We start from the raw sequence: 23066 nt of genomic DNA on the forward strand, positions 1-23066 counted from the left end.
TATTTGGTTTCGTAAATGGAAAAGGAAAAAAACGGAACGAAAAAACTTTGTTAACGCGAAATGCCCGCAGTGCATGCGACCCACGGGAATTTCTAAAGTGCATTTTCGTATATTATTCGTATACACTACTTACGTCCTGGAGGTCCGTTTTGTCTCGCCCAACAACACTCGTTCTCCAAATATCGACTCGGGTTTTATACGAATTATTACAGAAAAACAGGAGAGACGATAATTTCTTATAATAAAATACAACAGTCGACAATATAATATTATTTTCCATTGCGAAGATTTGGTCACTCCTTAAGTAATAAAATAAATTTCAAAAATTTGAAAATGTTATCTCTAAATCAAGAATTCAAATAAACTTTTATTAAATGAAAAATGGGAGTGAATCGCCATTTATATTACAATATATACAATCTCAGTAAAGTTAACAAATCAACTCTCCTCGACATGATATAGGGTGGTTTATTAATTATAAAATTAAAATTTTTTTAATCCATAGATTAACCATTATAATAGGTATAATATTGTTAGGTATAATTTATGTATTTCACCGGCGGCTTCTGTCACAATGCATTATAGCCTATAGGTATATTAATTTATACGATGTTAACAAAAAACGCATTTATCGGAATTATGCATTTACTGTGATCGATGATCGGGGTGAGTGGAAACCGGCGCATAGTGAGGAGTAGGCATAAGGCGGTTGTCCGGTAAAAAATTATATTGCTTCTGACAATTTTCAAATTTGACATGTTTTGCACCACTGCAGGACGGCAGAACAATGTTCGCAGCGGTAATTTATGCACCGAAATGGGAATTTTGTCCAGTGACCGCATCAAAAAAAGGTCGATAATGATATATTATGCGTACGATATAATTATATATAGGTGCATTATATATTATTGTCACACTCGATATATTTGCGTTTTTCCGTCTCTGCCACCCCCTTCCCCACATATCACACACCACTGTTGCAGTCGTGCCGACGCCACGTTGCAGTTTGGTAGTCGTGCGGCGGCAGATGTGACTGCATCTCTATAATTGAATTTATTATACTTCAAAGTTTAATCGCAATCCGAATAATTATTATTATACGATTGCACGTGGCACGCTCAACTAATTTAATGTACACGCGATTCGTTGTGATGATGGCGCAATATTATAAATTATAATATTATTATATCGCATAAATATACGTATCGCATACTCTCCGGTCATTATTTCACACGTATTATAATATAAGTTCGCGGCGTGAATTGTATAAACAATATAATATGCGCCATGTATGGGCTCGAGGCCGAGTAGGGTGTCGAGAAATCCGTGAGGAATGACGTGAACATATAACATAATAATATATTATGATATTATAATATAATATATTACAGTGCGATTGAGAATGACAGGCGACGAAACAAAATGAAAATAGAAAAAAAACGGAAGTGAGCATGTCGAGGCAGATAAAATACTTATTATTATTGTAAAGTATACACGCGCATATGAAGATTTTTGTGTGGGTAGAATTAATAACGAGTAGGTTAGGTATAAATATATAATACAAGAGGTGTGATGGTTTTTGGAGTACCCGCCGTGTACCTAGCAGGTGTAAGCGCCAGTGGAATATACTAAGAAAAATGTAATAATATAAACGTATGAATAAGTAAATAACGTGTGGAATTGTAATTTAAACAAAGGTGGTGGCTAGGTAGGGGTGGAAGGGTGTACTGTGACATGTGTATGTGGCAAACGGAGATGATAAAATGTTGGAGCGATCCGTGGAATAAACACATATACGTGTATACAGGCGGATGCAAAAAATTAGTACGCAAATATATACAGCATAAAATTTTAAACGTAATAAAAAAATAATAACACATCCAATCTTACGCATGTATACACCACTAAGATCGAAAATTGAATTTGCAAATCTATGTAAAGTAATTGAAATGCCTTTTGAGAAGACTGTACTTCCTCTGATGTTATTTTAGTGTAAACAATTATTCTAAAGTTATAATGTGGTTTTGAGAGAGACACAACCAACGTAATTTTCTAATTACCTACTTCTGTAGGTAACCGATATTTATGAGTTTTTATTTTAAATTTTTAAATGCAGTAAAACATATTTTTGTGGCGATTAAATTAAAATTATTTTGATTATTATTATTACAATATTATTGTATACTATTATTATTAGTTACATATACATTTTAAACTTATATATTAAGTCAATATAATTTTAATATAATGATTATAATTTATTTAAACTAAGGAAATATTTAAGTTTTTCAATAAAATAAAATACATTTTTATAACCCACAAGAGTAACTAAATGCGTATGAATTATTCTGATACATTCAGTACCAAAAATAATTATTGACATGACATAGATTTTTTCAAAATAATAATATTCCTTGTGACAATTTTGCTATGATTATTATTTGTGTGTCCTTATTGTGAAATTATAGTAATATAAAACACAAATTATAATTAATACTTATAATAATTCTGTTCATTCTATATATTATTGATAGTCTGGGTGGCAACTAGGTTTAAAAAAAATAATCGTTGGGACGCAAATTACTATTATCGTACTTTTTACCTTTTTTTGGACCATTTTTTATTCTAGCGCAATAATTACCAATCAATTATAATTTCTAACGTAGCAGTACAATTCGATAAGGTTTACATATTTAATATATCCCATTGGCTGTTAAAAAATAGTAATATTTTTTTCGATGAAATAATTTTTGAATTTTCTGGTGTTGCGCATTATTGGCTATTTAGATTCGTGCGAAACGAAAATAGTGCTATATTTTATCATACGATATAACTGCAACATGAAAGTGAATTTTCAGCCCAATATCTAATGAAAGTTTTGTAAATACGTATACTTAATACTTATCAATGATTAGGTAATGAAGATAACTGTTAATACAGTCATATGGCATTATGCCAAAATGTAATACAATTTTTTATAAAAGTAGAATGACTACGTTAAAAGTAAATAACCACGATTAGTTCACGTATATATTATTATGAAATATTTTTATATTTTAAACTTTCGTAATTTTCAACTACAGCATTAATCTACTTTAAATATGATTTTTATTTTTTTTTTTCGCAAAAATGAAATATTTCATAAAATGCATTCTATTTAAATCTCTGTATCGTTGTCGGAGGTGACCTAGTTACGTATATATATTACATTTGGGCATGGCAACACACGCCTTAAAAAAAATAAAAGTTTACTGTGGCTAATGCCTAATGGGGTTGTAGCGTGAACTGAACTAAAAGGATTTTAAAAATTGTTCAAATAAAAAGACATTATTTAAATTAGTATTTAGTCCGTCGTAGGTAGGTAGGTATATTATTTAATATTTATAGTGCAGAAATTATATTTTAATAAGATGTATCCGTGTTACATATTATTATTACACTTTAATTTTCTCAATTAAATAATAGTTTTAGTTTTGTATGTACCTATAGTAATGTCACCGAAGACTAAGGTCACCGCGAATGAAAATACGTATAGTACATCTATATAATATTAAATCGATTTAATAGAGAAAATAGTTTTTTTTTTTAAGCGAATGATTTTCGTTTATATGATTCTATGTTCAACCACAGAAGAGCTTCTTGAAAATAAAAAAAAAAACCGATCGCGTCACCAGTGTTTGTCCCATTATGTTCCGTCTAGAACGCACTAAAACCGCAGTCTGCTGCAGTGGCGGCGGCTGCTATTCGACGAATTCGATCGTCTCGGTTAACCGCCGGCGCCGTAATATTTTCGATGCGATACGTCGGGAAAAAAAAATTTAAAAAATAAGAAAAAAATAGAATAACGTCGGTATCATTATGCAGCTAAATTGACGTGTAAACAAAACAAACAAAAGAATAGACACGTGTATCTAACACGGAAAGACTGCAAACCCTAGCGAGACTGACTCGATTTTTTAATCGAATGTATCGTCATACATTAAAACTGGATTCAAATGTCATAAAAATTATATTTAAAAAAAAAAATGCTATCAAAATATGACCAAAATGTATTTTATAGAAACGCAAGCGATAGGAAAACGATGATTAAACATTTGGCACTTCATCTCAACTTGACTATCGATAATGAATAAACGGTATGCTGTAAATAAACGCGATCGCGATTGATATCTTGCAAGCAAACAAATAATTAATATTATTTATTAGTTGTTGTTTTTCTAGTCCCGGTAAGACACTATATCTCAAAACCGCTGCCCCGCTGGGAAACTGACAAAAACGTTTTGCACAATCATAATATACGCAGAACAATATTGACATTAAATAACTACAGATGAAAAATACCTAAAAACCAATAAATCTTTTTCTAAAAAAAAATATTTTTTTCGTATAATATTTTGTATTTTTGAATTTACACTGAGTTCATACAGCTAAGTACAATGTATAATTAATAAATGAACAAACAAATAATAAAATAAACCGAAAATGTTGAAAAATCTACACCTCACGAATCATGTACCTACTTGAAACATATTATCCTAAGACACCCAAAGAACTGCATTGAAATACTGGCCCCAGTTATAATATTATGTATACGTACAATCATGATCGTCATTTAGGCTAAGATATAATATAGTATGTAATAAAGGCTGTTTCGGTATTTCCGTTTGCCACACGCTCCTATCGTATAATATATAATAACGCAATAGTCGTCCGGTGATTAATTAAGACGTATTTTCTGCGGAGTTCGTATAGCACAGCATCAGCGGCGGTTTCGCGGTCGTCGGTCGCGGACCACCGAGGTGGTCGATAACCGCGAGGGCAGCGAAAACGAAACAAACGAGATATAAATTGAACACCCGGCGGAGACTTTGTGGCTGGCAATTTAAAAAATTAAATAACCATTAGACGCAGTGTGTACAATTGAATAAAAAAAATATATTAAAAGCTCCGGTTCGTCGTGGCGGGGCTGACGGGAGGGAGAAAGAAAGTAAACATATTTTATATTCATTCGTATAACGATTTTATACAAATATTTTCTTTTGTATTACAGCAATGAATTTTTTTCCTCTCTTTCTTTACGCAGCTGCAGCTGTAAACAATATAATATAGGCAATGACTTATTTTTGTTCACACACAGTACAATAATATTATTATCATCAACCGCTGACTTCTTGTTGTACTAATAATTATTGGAGATATACTCCAAATAGTATAATATTATCGTTTAGTTGGTATGATGATGATAGTTGGTGAGATGAATTAGGCACCTATATAAAAATAATGTTTCGTAGCTCGTAGGTAGCCATAGGTTGGAAAATGAACGGCGGGCCTTACTTGATCATTGTTGCGTTTAATACGAACTTGTACTAAAAAAAAATATTAATAATAATAAAAAATAGAAAAAGATTTCATATTAACAGAAAAAAATGTACGCCGCCTGTTTGTAATAGGCTATTTTTTTTTTATTGAAAATCCGACGCCCTTGATCGCCTCAGATGACTTCGAGCTAATCGTACTGTATATTGGATGATCATAGTGTTTCGAAAGTCACATAATATAATATAATATACGAAAACGACCTGTAAAAAAAAAACAACGCACATATAATAACCTTAATGTATTCCACGGAACAGTTTATTACTATTTCATATACATTTTTATTTGTTTGGATCGAATAATATTAAAAGGAACCAAATACTATTTCGAATACTCGAAAAGGGCAAACCCGAAATATTTTACTACGCGTTTAAATATGTATATTGCATTTTAAAAAAATAAAATATAAACAAATTTCGAGTAGTCGGAATTTGAATTGATTAACAGTGGAAAAACAAAGATAAAATAAATTCAACATAATATTATTATTACTATCTTCTATGACGTAAACATATAAACGCGATAAATCCATTAAAGAATTGCTTATAAAATATTTATATCTGATGCGATATCATCTGCAGGTAACTAAATAATAATAGATGACTACATAATTCCGTACGGGTTGTTTCAGAATAAAATAAATGCAAATTGCAGGTCACTTGTGTTATTGTGCAAGTCGACAGTAATAATGATTTAAAATTTATAAAATCTCGTGCTGGATATTTTTACAGTTGTAACTTGCCGTTGAAAATCATGGGCGTCCGTGCAACCATACGTACATGTAGTTTTATATTGCAGTTGTACCCGCATATTATTTTTATAAAAGTAAACTTACCTTATAATTCTATAAAATTTCATCGGTAAATTCGTTTAATCACAGGGCAACCAGGAAGAACATATTTTTCAACCAACTACGTGATTATTAATTTATTATTACTCAATTGTTTCACGGAAACTCCGTTCAAACTACGTGTTTTACTTCGTTGAGTATGTCTTAAGAAGTTTTTATTTTAATTGCTAAGTAATGAAAAAATTATCTAAAACAACGTGATATTTTCATGGCAGGTACGTTTCTTGATGGAATATATTGTTCAGCAATAAACAGGTGTACGTAGATATTTCTGGCTAAATACATTTACATATTATACTACGCATAAATGATATAAATCGAACTTCTACCAACTGCCAAATTACATATTTCACGCCACTATTCGTTTTCGAAGCTGAATAAAGCTCACGTAATGCCACGTCAGATCACTCTTATTATTCCGCGCACACACTGCTTAACATAATATTATACTAAAATATTCAATACATCCATTAATAGAAAATTAATACGCCGATAGGTATAGCGACTATCGAATATACAGTAAGCTTTTTATTTTAGAAAACACAAATCATATTCATAACTTACTATAGAAAATGTTTAAATAATTGAGAAATATTATGTGCAAGCTATGTGTACACCGTGTTTGATAAATTCATAAGATTTAAACACAGTTATTATAATCGTATTAATCGTATATAATATTGTTACGATAATAAAATCTAAATTTCAGATTAGGAAATAATCATAATTCATGATAATATGACATTCATATATTTTAGGTATATCAACATCGCTATGAATATAACTGAATTGAACAGTATTATAAGCCGCCCTACAGTATTACTTGTCCCATTTTAACGAGTGAACTCACATGCGTTTCATCTATGGCATATAAAACATAAATACAAATAGTAAAATATTATTTATATGCATCTCGAGAAATTCTTTAAAAATAGTTTTGCACAGGACTTGGGCGCGCGTCTTTATAATACAGAAAGCGGTGATAAATCATTGCACTTGAAAAAGCAGATATCAGCAGCTATTATACCTAAAAAAAAAATAATAATAATAAAAAACGGTTCATGTAATATATTTTCTTTTATGTCTGTTCGATCTTGTCACGGGTTTTTTTTCATAAAACCACAGGAAAATTTTAAACATTAACGACCTTATTGATGAGTGATAATGTGCGTTCGGTTTTCAATCGTGCGACTTGTTGAACTTATGAATTGCCTGGATAAGTGTTTGGTATCCTTCGAAGAAATCTGTTAAAATTAAGAAGAGAATATTTTATTGAGAAATCACGCAATATTATACGACCACAAAATATAATTTATAAAATAAAACGGACAACGATAAAAAACTAATGTTATTTCGTTATAATATGTTTAAGTATATGTATAATAAATTATTTATATTACATAATCCAGTGCGTCACTGGTCGCATATCACAATCTTTTCCTCTCCCCGTCGGCTGACCGATCGATACACATCTACAAATGCAACGTTATCAAATTTTCTAGAGAAACGTTTTAGACATAATATAATATATTATATATACGTAAATTGTGCACTGTATATTAAATGCTGATGGATGACGATTGCTATTTATATTTAACATAGTATATTAAAATATGACGAACTGTTTGTACAAATATAGGTATCTATCAATATGGAACTCTGATTTTTGTAGACCGAACGGAATCTTGGAATGTTTATATCCAACCCGAACCGAACCTCTTTAAGAAAATATTAAAAGAAATGTTAAATGCAATATTATAATATGTGCCAACAAATATAATATAACAAAACAATATTTTCATTCATCCTAATAATAACAACATTTAATTTTTATTTTGGCGATCAAATTAAGCGTATTATTTTTAATTTTTAAACTAAACTACTACAGTATTTTCAATTCAAATAATAGCAATTTCAGTTAGTTTTTGAACCAAACCGATTATTTTAAAGATAATTTCAGTTTGAAATAAAGAAATAGACTTTTAGGTATTTATTAAAATATATAGATTATAAGAATGCACATATGGTGGTTTTATTTAATAAAAGATATATATTTTTTATTTTGAATTAAAATACTAATTTAAATATAACTATAAATCAAATTGAAACGTTTTGAATTTATAATATTATATCGCAGAACATGAAAAACTATATACGTAAAAATAAATTGTAAATTAGAGGTTTCTCTCTCTCTATATATATATATATATATATATATTTAAATTGATTAACTACTCTATACGAGTATAATATATTATACGCGAGGCGAGTATGTGTACATCAATTTTCATACGCATAAGCCCTATAATCCGGTGAGCCTTTGCTGTGCCATTTGACCAATCAACCGTGTTTTTGATCTAATAAGACATAACAAGCGTTACGCATTACGCCATAACATGAAACAACGTTATAAACAATTAACATTATAACATACTATTATTAGTTATAGGTACGCATAAAAAAAAGAATTAGGACGTTTTGTATTATATTATATTATTATGACAATATCAACGCCTGCACTCACGATATTTTAATATAAAAATAAGTTTCACCTGCGTTTTTATGAGGTTTTATTTAGCGAATTTCAAAGAAATTAAAAAAAAAAAGAAGAATTATTACGTATATGAAATAAAAACTCAAAATATTTTACAGGTGGTCCCGTGTCACTGCCGTTGTTTGTTGTTGCGTGCTGACAAAATTCTATAGAAATTCGTTAAAAACACTTTGACTCAGGTCGACCATTATGTAGTTATTACTGAATATAATATAGACGTGCTAAAATTAGCTAAACACTTATTACAAATTTGAAAGAAGACAATATTATAAAGGAAATGGCAAAACATTATATGTTTTTTAAAGCTATTCACTATTTACTTAATTATTATATATTTTAAGGTATTATTAATCCCACACACAGTCATCGCCAATCTAGTAGAATGGTCGCCAATTAATAAATATATTTTTTTAATGATATCATTACAAGTTTATTATTGGTACGAAAGACCAAATGTAAGTTAGTTTGGCTATTAAAAAACCGTTCGGTCTCGCAAACATAATATGAACGTATGAATCGAATTTTCAATATAATATTAATATATTAATATGCGACAGTGTTGTTCTAGGCTTGTAACGATAGAGTTTTGTCGGTCAGGAAAAAAAAACACTAACTTCAAATTGTAATACCCACAAGCCACGTTAATCCGATTGTTACGCTCTCGTCATTGGCACGGTTTAGTGTCGTAGATCGAAATTTATTTAGGTAAAGGCTGAATCCGAATTGCGCTTGGGAAAAAAAAAACCATAAATATGTCAAGTTGCATCCCGCAGTTAATCACCGTTCGGTATACGAATTGCGTTCGGACATATATTTTGTAATATAAAAATCAGTTTTGCTATTGTTCGTAGTGTACACTGTAGTTAGAAATTATTATGAGACGTTGTTTCTATACAATTAGTTACGCGTTAACGACCAAAGTGATTACAATCTTTTAAAATGGAACTTACTAAAATGTTAAGTGGAAAAATAATAAAAGACCGCGTTTTAATAACGTTTGCGTGAATAGAACGTATTTCACTCGATAGTACAATATCGTTGATCTATAATATTATGATCTAATTAATCACGTGATATTTTTATTCCTACTATACTGCAAAAGAAAAAAAAATTTCTAGAAAGTATGCCAATGTTCTAACAACTACTTATAATAATATCCGTCTCTCTTGTGTAGAGCCAAGAGAAACGGATGATCTCGGGGACACGACTGTGCGTCTTATTTCGGAACGAATACAATATCACATGCACGACTGCATGTAATGTTGCTAAACATGTGTAAATTATGTTACCGACCTTCTTTGATGAAACGGAAATTATGCACACCGTTAAATGTTTTATGTTTACCTCTGTTTAACACAATAAGCGAATGTTCAATACTTAATTTATTTATGTTAATGAATTACAGGGCAGGTGTAACCGAGAGAAACCGCCGTGCAAATATTTCCATCCACCGCAGCATCTCAAGGACCAGCTGTTGATAAATGGTCGTAACCACTTGGCCCTAAAGAATGCATTAATGCAGCAAATGACTATGGCTGCTAGTCAACAGATAGTGCCGGGGCAAGTTCCTACAGCAGTGGTAAGTTCATTAAACTTGTATATTGCTTACGCCCAAAACGCATAAATATAATTTCAGTTAAAGTACACGAATTAATTTATACAGGTGTAATAATAATGCTATATAAAATATAATGTGGCCGCAGGGGGGAACGTTCACTTTATTAGATCAGAAAATGTTCATCTTATCACGTTGTGCTTGTGCGCACGCACACACACACACACACAGACATAATAATATATACATTATACGGACTGTAGATGATAAACGAGCACCCTGCAGAAGTAATTACAATTTATTTAATTACATTTTAAAAGTATTAACATTTTGAAACGGACGGTTTAACGTTTATATCAAAATCTACATAATCCTTTGCCGATTCAGGTATAAATCGTTACGTAATCACAATGTAGAACGCATTGATAATTTAACTATTATTATCGTTATATTGTTATAAGTGCTTGTACGGATTTTATTTTCGAATATCCGGTAATCGGTTTAACTGTCAATAAAATTATGATGTTATATTTACTGAATCGTCGGGTTAGGCTATATACTATTTACGTATACTGTAGGTATACCTGAGCGGCAACTGATATACCTATTTGCGTTCATTATTTTTTATCGCTGTTGATTTTAAATAAAAATCGATTCGTTAATAATTGGAAAGGTCTATGTTTTCACGGTATAGGTAAAACGTAATTTTAGGAAATAAATAAAAAAATCAAATTTGTATATTTTGCTATTACTTTGTATTTTAGGTATTAGACGTTAATTCTAATTGTATAATTATCCACGACATTAGATCAATAATCCTACTGACTAAAGTGCCCTGGTTAGATATAATCGTACTTAGGTGTCGTGAAATAAATTAATAAAATATAAGACATATAAATCAATACAATTGGATACGTACAATGTAATAAAATATAAAAACATTTTTTAATAGGTTATTTTTGTTAAATTCCGAATGGCTTATATTAAAATGTCAGTTAAATACAAATTTGGTCAGTTCAACTAAGTCAAAGAATAAAAATAATAAATAAATATTGCATACTTTTATAATGTAGGTACTCGTATATAATAATACAAGTCAACATAAAAATTTAAAAAAGTTAGTTGGATAATACCCAACCATAATACCCATGGGTATACAAAATAATAGTTATATGTATATATTTGTTTAATTACTTAAATGCATCTTTAGATAAATATAATTTTAGTTACAACTATTAATTTCTTATCTAAATTTTTAATTAGAAGTAATACCTTAATGGCTAATAAAATATATAAATTTGTTCTTATATGTTTTGGATTTTTTTTTTTAATATTTACTTTAGTTATTTTTTCCGTCTACCGGGTAAATACGATACTTTAGGGTAACTTATCATTGTACGATGACAAAAAATAATATTTACGAAACCATGAGTAAAGTGAAGGACTATGAGTAGACCAAAGTTCCGCAAATTCATGATGTCGGGTGCAGCAGGTATATGCAACGAGGGAAGTGAAACATCCCGATGTTTAATATTCAATACTATTGTTCGTTTTTTTTCCCCTGTACCATACGAATTATTTTATGCCAATGCGATTGTCGTATACCCCCGAGGTAGAGTATGACAATAATTATATACGTTGGAAAATATAAAGGCAACCCCGCTTTGGTTTTTAATTAATCAATGACATTTGTTATAAATTATTGTACTGCCGTGATTGCATAATGCATATTGCACTACATATTGTTGCTAATTTGCCATCGTATGGTTTCAGTACGTGTAATTTTCGATCCCGATTCCGATTTCTATAATAGCACTGATAGCAATAATTTTTTTAGTTTTTGCTCGTTCGGCATGTCCTAGTTAGATTCATAATTATGTCAATAGTGTTTTAGTGGCAACAATTTCATCTTTTCCGAGTCCATTTTCAATATTATTTTATTCCAAGTTACAGAACGTCTACTATAGATTTGTTCTCCTAAAATAAAAACATACCGCACAAAATTATTTATCATGTATAATACTAATTAACATATTTTTTTAAATTTATTATCACACTTGAAAATGTTGAACTTTTTTAATTATTGTAAAATGGGTTTAGTATAAATAATATAAAAAGTACATAACAATTTTAATAAATAACTAATTTCTATTTGGTAAAAGTATTAAAATAGGCAAAATACGAGTAGATAAGTATGCACAATGCACATAATATTGGTGGGTAGTGAATTATTATTATAAACAATTAATATTTTACCATACTCGATCACAATGATTTTTAATTTTAATTTGTTTCATAATTGATGTTTACCTGTACAGTGTACATACGTGAATACACGGATCAATATTCTAGGCGGCTAGAAAATGATAGGGGTACCTTCTATTCAATATTAATAAACGGGTGCGACAATTTCTTATATTAATAATGAAGAAAAAATAGGTCAGTGGGGGTGAAAGGGTCTGGATTTGTTTTTTTTGGAGAGGGGGGGTCTAAGGAAAAAATTAACAGCAATAGGAATTTCGATGTGACCACGGCGATTTAGTGATTTATCGTTTTTCTCAGAATCGCCGTGTACGAATTTCATCACTAATATGAATAATAAAAATAAAGGCAAGATGGAAAAATAATATATTATATGTTATATATTTTATGTGCGATGTTCGAGAAACCTCGGTCCTCTGTACATAATATGTTGGGACCTGTACGCGTAATGTCAATCGACGTTAATGGGGGTTTGTTGGCGTCCAAGACGATGACGGGGCATTTGATGAGACTTGTCGTTGCGAAATAAGGACTTATATATACAAACCAATATCTCGACGGCGCAAACGAAATAAAACGAGACACGCGAACCGATGTTTTTATTTTATTATTCATCTCGGGAATCCTGCTACGTCGGAGGCGCAACGCAAAGTGCCGTCCGACATAACGTAATAAAATATAAATGGGCAGATCGCGAGCGTCCAATACTTAAATGCACTTTGAATGTTTTTTTTTTTTTTTTATCTAAGAAAATGTACTTACTCAAACTACGTGCTTTATTATTCATATGCACGACGTTTGTAGGTATACACTGCTACTACAGCAGTATCACTTGACTTGTTCGCGAAGTGATGACAACATCTTTCAATTGCGGCCATCCGTGTACTATTTATTTGTATAGGTAATGTCTTCTAATTAACCGCCCGCGACTTCGCAAAGGTGTGAATTAAAGTATTTTATCGTATCGAAACGTTCGGCTGCATATTGTAATACGGTGACATTTTATAGCAATATTGTAAATGAAACCGCTTTTATTGCCGAAAAAAATATTTACTGACACAGATTACATCACGATGGTCTTTAAAACATTCTCATCGTCTATTTAATTATTACGTTTATATAACCCAAAATGTTTGTCTGTTTACGTCAATTTCGTTTAATACATTTAAAATTGTAATATTTCGTTAATCAATTAAAATAAATAATTGTAAGTATAAGTATATTTATTATTATAATAACACAAATTATTATTACCATATAATTATATGGAATTAAATACAAAAAAAAAATGAATAACCATTGTATCAATCAATTAATGACTCTTTTATTTATTAATATTATAGAATACTATTCCCAATATTTCTGCAGAATATATTTTATCCTTAAACATTAACTTTTAAATGTAACCATCTCATTTATTAAAAAAAAAACAATATTTGAACTGTGTTTCTTTTTTACCAACGTAAGCCCATTCAAAAATCAGTAAATATGTACAATGTAAATGATGTTCAACAAAGTTTAAAACAATAAACATGATAAATGATAATACTAATATTATTTTATTCTTGGAAATACGTCTTTTTAGTTATGGTAAAGCTAATATTGAGAGACTAATGAAATAAATACATTGTACATGCATCTTTAAGTACCTATACAGTCCCTATTTTTGTGTGCAATAGCACTACAGTGTGCATCAGCAAATGACAAATAGACGAAAAAAGTTTATGTTTACAACCCTTAAATGATGTTTGTCTAGATATCCTAAAAAAAAAAAAAAATGGTTAAGTGTGTATAGTATCAAAATTTACAAAAAATAGGGACTGTCACCTATCTAGAGAAAAATGCCATAACAAAGACACAGCATTTTATTCCTATACCTTTTTTTTTTGTGACTATAAAGGGCAAAAGTTACTAATTTCCATCTTTTTAATAGTTTTAAATAGGCCATTAAACTCTGAAACAAAAATGTTCAATATAATATGTTAATAACAATATTTGACCTATATTCCTCTAATTGAAATAGAAACTACCATATCTTTCAATGGTTGGAGGGGAGGGGTGTCATGAAGTTTTAAAACGCATTGAGAACCATCCTATTTTTTTGCGAATTGTCATGCAGATGATTTGTTTGAAAATTCTGACGTACATATTGAAATCGAAATTCAAACGAGTATAGTTCCTGAATTATTCTACTACGTGTGTACTAAGATCTAAGGATTATAGTTTATTGAATATTTGAATATAATTCAAATACGGTACCTTCGTACCTATGGGTTATACATAAAACATAAAATTGATATTGATCAATAATTTTTAGTTTACGAATTTATTATATTTGTTTATATATATATTTTTTAATATGTCTCATGTTTAACCCATATTTTTAATATTAGCTGATCTCATTCGATAATGATAACCAGCAATAAATTATAGTAATAAATATGGTAACAAAAGCTCATAAGCTACCACTCTTATGCGCACGCACTACTATATATCATCAATCAAATTGTATTTAGGTGCTTTGCTATAGTGTGTCTCTTATTACGATCAGCACGATATGCTCCGTCGCATGTGTTAGTTTATCATATATATATATATATATTTCATAATTAGCAATCCGTTTTTTATAAGCATTTTGTTAAATAAACAATAAAAAAAAAGCTTTAAATTAATCGTAAGTTACGAAATTAGTTAAAACCACTAAAAATTACAAACTATTTGGTAGTTAAAAATTCATAAAAACTTTTCGTTTTATACCTAAGTTTTGAAAACTTAATACAAGATTTCTCACAAGTAGTTCATACACTCCAGTAGTTCATAACTGGAACCATAAAATATAAAAATATAAACAGACAATTATTTTTTAGAAACATTTTAAGTTCAAATGTGGATAAAATTACTTATTTCAACGATAAAATATAACATTGTTAATTATTTTTTTGTTATATTTATTCAAAATCATAATTCATGGATAATCAAAAATTTTACGTAACTAATACCTGTATTATATTATTATGAATTTTACTATACGCAATGACATTTTTATTTATTTTATATTTAGACTATGAATCTATTTTGACTGTTTTACAGTATTTTCAAAAAAATTTTATTAAATTTTGATTTGTATAAGTTGATAAATAAACATAAAAGTATATATTATTATCATAATTAACACTCGACACCTAAAATGTACAGCAGAACGATACCCACCTGCTACAGTTTTTTTGTTACTTTGATTTTAATAAGTAGATATTTCAATATTTCAACGTTTTTAAACTAAAATAAAAAAAATGACCCGCTTAATAATTCCCCCCAAAAAAGGAGAATTTTACTATATTTTTGGAAAAACGCCACCGCAGTATTACCTACACTGAAGACTATAGTAATGCTGTAACAAATCTAAGAATTTGAAAATCTTATTGTCTTTGAGTACTTTATATTAGTGGGTTTCTACTTTATTTTCTCTTTTTTATGTACTTACTTATATAACGTCCAAACTCAGAATTATAATAAATAACAAACAGTTCAAATACGAGACTGAGTTAAGTTGAATGGCGAGATAAATCACTCTGAACTTACCTATATAATATATTATATAGCATCTGATAATAATAAATAATAATAAATTCGAGTGATGTTTCGCCGGAGGGCGGACCGTATGTATATAATAATATGACGAATGTTCGATGAACGCGACTTACGAGGGATCGCCAAATACAAAAAAAAAGTATATATATATATGGACATAAATATATATAGGTATTTCGCAAACGCGCTCGTCGAGGAAGAAACGGTCTCCTCGCGCCTGCGAATCAGACTGCCGGCGTACGTGAACGAAATACCGATTTTATTATTACTATTTTTTTTTATTTTACAACGAATAAAACAAACCGGACGTGAGATTCGCCCTTATCGCGGACCGCAATACATAGACGAGCACTGATTACATGATTTTTCACAGACGTCGAACGGACAGGCGGCGGAGGCGGCGGGATTATACACACCCCATGCGCGCCATCATTCCGTATAAAATAAAAATTTATCGAATTGTTTTGTTTCCGTGTATCGATCCGCACGTGAAATGAAATGCCAGTATTCAGCGGCACGCCAAACGGGTGTTTCTTTGCTAGTTGCTACTCTCTCGTCTTCTATATACATTTGCCCAGGAAAATGCTTTATTTTGTTTTTCTATTGTTATCATTATTTTTTATATTGTCATCGTCGTCTCGCGAGGCACGTCAATGTAATATTATATATATGTAATATAAGTACAAAATACAATATATACTCGTATGAATGTATGGCGTATACCTTATACGTCATGTATATTGTATATCGTAAACGACGATGATACCGTTGGGCGCGCGAGGAGTGTCACTAAAATTAATTTTTGATCGCTCACAACAATAATCGTACTAAAACTTGGGTTATCGGACGTCATTTTTTCTCCCTGTAATCGGTTCATTTTTTCAATAGTTTAAATTACAAGCTTAAAATACGAAAAAATTGAATTTGTTTTGAACCTGTTCGGGGACGTGCTCACGCAGGAAGGACGAGGGTGTCATATCCTCGTTAGGCTTTTTTTTGTCTATTGATTTCTCATAATGTATTATTAAAATATGCATTGTGCATGTTTTTAACATATTATTTTTCTGTGTGGTTTTTAAATTTTTATTTAAGTTAAATTGATCGATAACCATGAATATTTGATAAAGTAATGAAAGCATATTAACCTCCGTCCATCGTAATTAAGTCCACGATTATGCTAATAAGTATATTAACTAACATATAATACATAATAATATAATATTCAAAATCCCCTTATACACGTTTAATGATTTATTTAAATGTGATTAACTATAGCACCTATATGGGGGTAAATGCAAGAATATATACTTTTTGCTATTCGGTATAACGCGCGTAGTCTGAGAATGTTAACAATTCATACATCTCTTCCCTTTCAAAATATCTTAGCACACCACTGCTGGTCCCGTACAATCGTGATTAAATAAATGTTTCAAAATCGAAAAACGGTGGTAGGTAAAAAAATGTATACAAATCAATTTTGGCGTATGAATAAAAACAATATATGTCCCATTCGACCGTATATATATTTATAGTTGCCAATCCAATGTCAAAGTAAACCCTATAATGACTAATACAAACGAAATAACGATAAACGCGTAGATCGTGAACCATAAAAGAATAATAACTATAGGTAATCATATGGTTTATCTTAAAGTTCACGCGTGCGACGTAGGCTAATTATTTTTAGTCACAGATCTGCAAACACTGCGCGCACAGACAACCAGGCGACGACGAGGTTTTGCGATGTCCACAGACGATGACTCATCGTCGAATATATATATATATTGTAGATATATTATATACGAAAGTCGTAATTTTTTTCGATAATTATTACATTAAACAAATCGAATGTCATCATCATAATGACGACGATTATAATAATACTCTCGCTCATAGTTTTATGTTGTCGGTTTATCCGGCGATTTCCGTTCGCATAATTGCACAAAATGTCCTCGCGAATAATAATTGAATGCGGCTCGTAATCACCGGAGAAGGAATGCGAAGCGCAAGTGTGTATGTGTGTGTCTGTGTGTGTGCACTGTGCAGTCTCTGAGACAATGGTCGATGATTTACGTCCGCGCCCGCGTCACGCGACACGCGCGACCTTTTAAGCAATGCGTTTTCTGCGCGCGATTTACAGGACTGGTATTAATTATTTTCGGTTTTAGGTGCTCGGAATGTGTGTACTGCAGTGCACTACTACTGTGCGCACACACACACACGAACGCATACTCACATAATTTTCATTATTAAAGTCGGCATACCGTCGCCGATTTTATTATATATTTTTATAGACCGTACAGTCCCGTTGTCGGTGCAGTGGCGCCAGTGAAGGCGCCCGCCAGGTCCCCACCTTGATAAAATAATAATATATTGCATGACTGTATGAAAAAAAAAACGTTGGTTTAGGAACTATTAAACATAAAAATAAAAAAAAATACTAATATGATATCAGTTTTAATATTATGCATTATAATAATATGTGAAAGAAGCGTCATTCGTCAAAGTTCAAAAAAAACTTCAATAACGCTTGTGTGTTAATAAATTATTACACGCAGTTCTGTTATATATATATGTATAAATGGATTGAACTAATAATAATATGAATATAATTTGATATACCTGTCAACCGCCGTGCGACCCACGGGTATTGCCTCGCGCTCGGGTCGCTAAATGCTGAGCAAAATGTTATTAAAATAACGGCAGACGTCTCGCGTAAAAATAATAAATTGGCCACGGACAGCCGGCCGGCCCGCAACTAGGTTACAATAGTTCTGGCACCACCGCCGCCGACGGAGTAATGTATTATTATTATTATTATAATATACGATTAAATTGTTACGATTTACGGTATAATATTTTATACTATCACGACACATTCGGCATTGTGTGGCCGTAAAAAATAGAAAAAACGCGAAAAACACCCGAATCGATTTTCCACCGCAGTGTACAACGAACGATGGCCGATAACAAACACGATCGTATAATGTAATATTCGCACGCATGTGGGTGGTGTGTATGTATGTGTGTGCGTGGGTGTGTTCCTTAACCGGTATTTGAAAAGTTCCTTCCAAAGTGAAACTCATTCCTGTACACTACGCGGCTTTGTTCGCGGGCAAAAAAAAAATAGCTATATAGTTCGTCCTTTCGATCCTTTAAATTAAGTTACTGCCGAGACTCGGTAGCTATACTGTATCTAGTATATACCTACCTACTATTATATTATGTTGTTTTCGACTTTATCGTCTTTATCGTACCGGTCTCAGTATCCGGGGCGGGTGTTTTTTCGATGCAAATCATAATAAGTATCCTATCTATATTATATATAGTATTATTATCTATCCCTGGAAAGCTTAGTGATTTTTCGATAGACTATTTAAGCTATTCTGTACATCGTTACGTCCGTGCAAACAAAACGTTTTTCCGGCATTGGTATAATACAAATTTTTCAACAATGTAAATACAATATTTTTTTTTTTTTTTTTATCATTTATGAATGATTTTGGTAAATAAACGAATTCTCATTTGGGAACAAATTGAATCATTACCGACTCAATATGAATTGTTATTACTATAGGAGCCACAAATAATGATACTCAGCAAGACATTATATAATAAATTTAATTGAAATTAGATTCAGCTAGTTTTTTTCAAAAAAATATTAATCAAATCAATATTTTTAGATGTGATATAAGAGTAGATTTAGTGCAATTTGCGATATCGATATTTTGAATAATTTTGTTGGCTATCGCTAAGCCTAACATGAGTACTTAGATATTAGTTTAAATACTTTTAGATATGTTATTAATATCTAAATAATTTAATATTTGATATTAATTATAATACATAATCGTAGCTTTAGATATTTATTTAGTCGTAATTTTTGGATTCATTTTAGATTCGAATCGTCTTCTTCCTTTATTAAAAGATCAAAATATTAAACATTATTCTTTTATAAATTGTATGTATTTATCAATTAATGCTTATCAAAGTAATTAAAATATGTAATATATAAAATTGACACATACAATTTCAGAATTATTGTGCTTTGTTTAATTATATTATTATTATATTATTTACGAGTACTTTTAAGTTATACTCTATTAGTATATTTACCTTGTCATTTTAATTATTAAATATATTATTAATTTATTATCGATACAATATCTTATAGACTTATGGTCTTTTCATTAAAATAACAATCATAACACATATATTTTACCGATAAAAGTTCATACTTCCCAACAAAGGCGGAGACAATGAGTGTGCAAAGTGTGGCACCACTTAAACAAAAAAGTTCTTTGCATATCATCCTTTTAGTTTCTGAGTAGAGCATTGTGTATAATATACTTATGATACAAGTAACCTGACAGTTTGTAAGTTTTAGCATTTATAGTTACTAAATACAATGCATAGTATCTTTTATAATAATAATATTTTTATTATGGGAGTGGGTTAAGATATTGAGAAATATTTTCACCCCCTAAACATGAAGGCTAGCTCCGTGTACGCTTATAAAGTTATAAGTTATATAATATATCTGTGTACAGGTATCTAATTAAAAATAAATCAAAAAATACTGTTTTATATTTTATAACCTAATGTATTTTTTAAATATTCAAAATACTTATTGGGACTATTTCTGAATAATTTTTAGTATTATAAACGGCTAAGAATCCATGATTTTGTGCACGTTTGATTTATTATTATGAAATCTGATTCGCAAATATCCAATTATTATAATATTAGAACACAATAACGTATTGACGTATTGTCAATATAGGTACTTAATAATAATACTATTATTATAATACAACCACAACAATATAACTATATCATTAATATCGCACCCGAATATATTACCTATATGTTTTAATTTATAATGTATACAAATTACAAATACGTATTTTGACCGTTGTGTTTTTCTCTTATTCGCAGGCAGCGCCAACAGCATATTTGACCGGAATCCCTGGCGCGAGTACCCAGGTCGGCAACACTTACACGCCATACTTTAGCGCCGCCGGCCCGTTGATTGGACCGACCACAATAATCACTTCAGACCCGAACAATCCGCTGGCAATGGCTGTACAGCAGACAATGGTTACGCAACAGAAAATGCCTAGGAACGACCGTCTAGACGTTAGTAAAATAAAAAAAAAAAACAAATCCTTTTTTGACCTTATAGTTTCATCTTTATTTTAAGTACTTACTAATTTTTTTTCCACCCAATAATAAAAAAAAAAGCATGACCACGGGATCAAACTATAATATTGTTATCATATTATACTTGATCTTTTAGCTAAACATTTTTTTATTTTATTTTCAATTCTTACATCTTTTTAGCTAATACCTACGTTTTCTCACTATATACGTGGTGTTGTTTTTGTTATTTTATATTATTAGACTGTATAATTATTTCTATTTTAATATTATCACCTGTTATATTGATATATACCTATATAGTAGCTTTTTTTTTACATTAACTTATTATTATTATTATATGCGTACTTCTAATACCTTTAAGTACATACTACTTCTAGTGCGTGTATATAATAAAGAGGTATCTACGATAACATTGATAATTAATACTATATAGATGTTATCGTGCCGCGCGGTTGTTAATTATAAACATTATACTTTTGCTAAACAAACTAGCATCAGCCGATATAGACATATTTTAATTTGTTTTATTATTTATTATTATTTTAACTTATAACGTCCTCGTAGATATATTTTATATGATGCCGTTGGCAGAGTTATGTTACCATTGCTTATCTGATAAAAATCGTATTACAGTTAATGCGACAAAAGTTTTTATATTTAGCGCACACCTTTTTATTTTTTGTTACTTTACATATATAGTATTCGTGTGGCATTTATCTAATCACTTTTTACATTGACTTACGTATCACGAGAAACCGAGAAAGGTACCTCCTAGCAATCATGGTTAGGTTTTTATACGATGTCAACTTAACTCCGTAGTCCGTGCAATATTCAACTACCATAATAATTGTGCCAATATTTAAAGTACGTATCGATGATTCGATCCTGTTTTACAAAATTACTAGCACCAATTATATCAAAATTATGAGCACTTAAGACTCAATAAATAATAATTTAATACTACATAATATTATATTATTATGTATCACCTAGTTATGGTGGTATATAATATTATAATATCAGCTACATGTTTAGTTTTTATTTCCTAAGTAAATCTCAGCCCGGAAAGCCTTCGTAATATTATTATCGTTCTATTTTGATTTTAATAGGAATATTTATTTACATATTTCTAGTATATGCCTTTTATCTACATACTATTCTATACATTTGTTCATATAATTTTCATTTTTTATCCCTCGTGTATTTGCTCAAACCACAAAGAAAATTAATTTTAAAGCGAGAAAAATTATCTTATTTCTTGTTCAATAGAGAACATTTTAAATACTCATTTATCGAATATCGTACGCGCGATTCATTAATATTACAATTATTTTAAGTCGCCATTGGCTGAGTAGAGAACGGTTAAAATCTAAAAAATCACTATTGTATTTAAAAGTAAATCGATATTTTTCTCATCAAATGACTCGTATGACATCATTAATATGCATTTCCAGTTGACTGCTTGCTCGCCAAAATTTAATTTACTCAATGATCCTGAAACGTATTCCCCCATTTATAATTATAAATCTATATACTTATATAGTATATATACATACACACATAATATATTTATCAAAAAATAAGATAAGTCCTAAACATAACTAACTACTTTTTGATAAATTTAAAAAATATTAAAATTTATAACTAAAAATCATTATATTTATATACTTTATTAAATATTTAAAATTATATATTTTAATTTTATATATTTAAAATAA

General features: G+C 30.1%; 1 protein-coding gene across 4 annotated transcripts in view; it reads left to right on the forward strand.

The window, feature by feature from the left end:
* The window catches only part of LOC132924000 (protein muscleblind), a 170295-nt gene that overhangs the window by 130251 nt on the left and 16978 nt on the right, over positions 1 to 23066 (forward strand). For all 4 annotated transcript variants that reach the window (XM_060988053.1, XM_060988050.1, XM_060988051.1 and 1 more), the window contains 2 exons: positions 10186 to 10359; positions 21124 to 21324. In XM_060988053.1, coding sequence (XP_060844036.1) covers positions 10186 to 10359; positions 21124 to 21324 — 375 coding nt within the window. The remainder of the gene's footprint in view (positions 1 to 10185; positions 10360 to 21123; positions 21325 to 23066) is intronic.

This window comes from Rhopalosiphum padi, chromosome 3, assembly GCF_020882245.1.
Source record: "Rhopalosiphum padi isolate XX-2018 chromosome 3, ASM2088224v1, whole genome shotgun sequence".
Taxonomy (NCBI): Eukaryota; Metazoa; Arthropoda; class Insecta; order Hemiptera; family Aphididae; genus Rhopalosiphum; species Rhopalosiphum padi.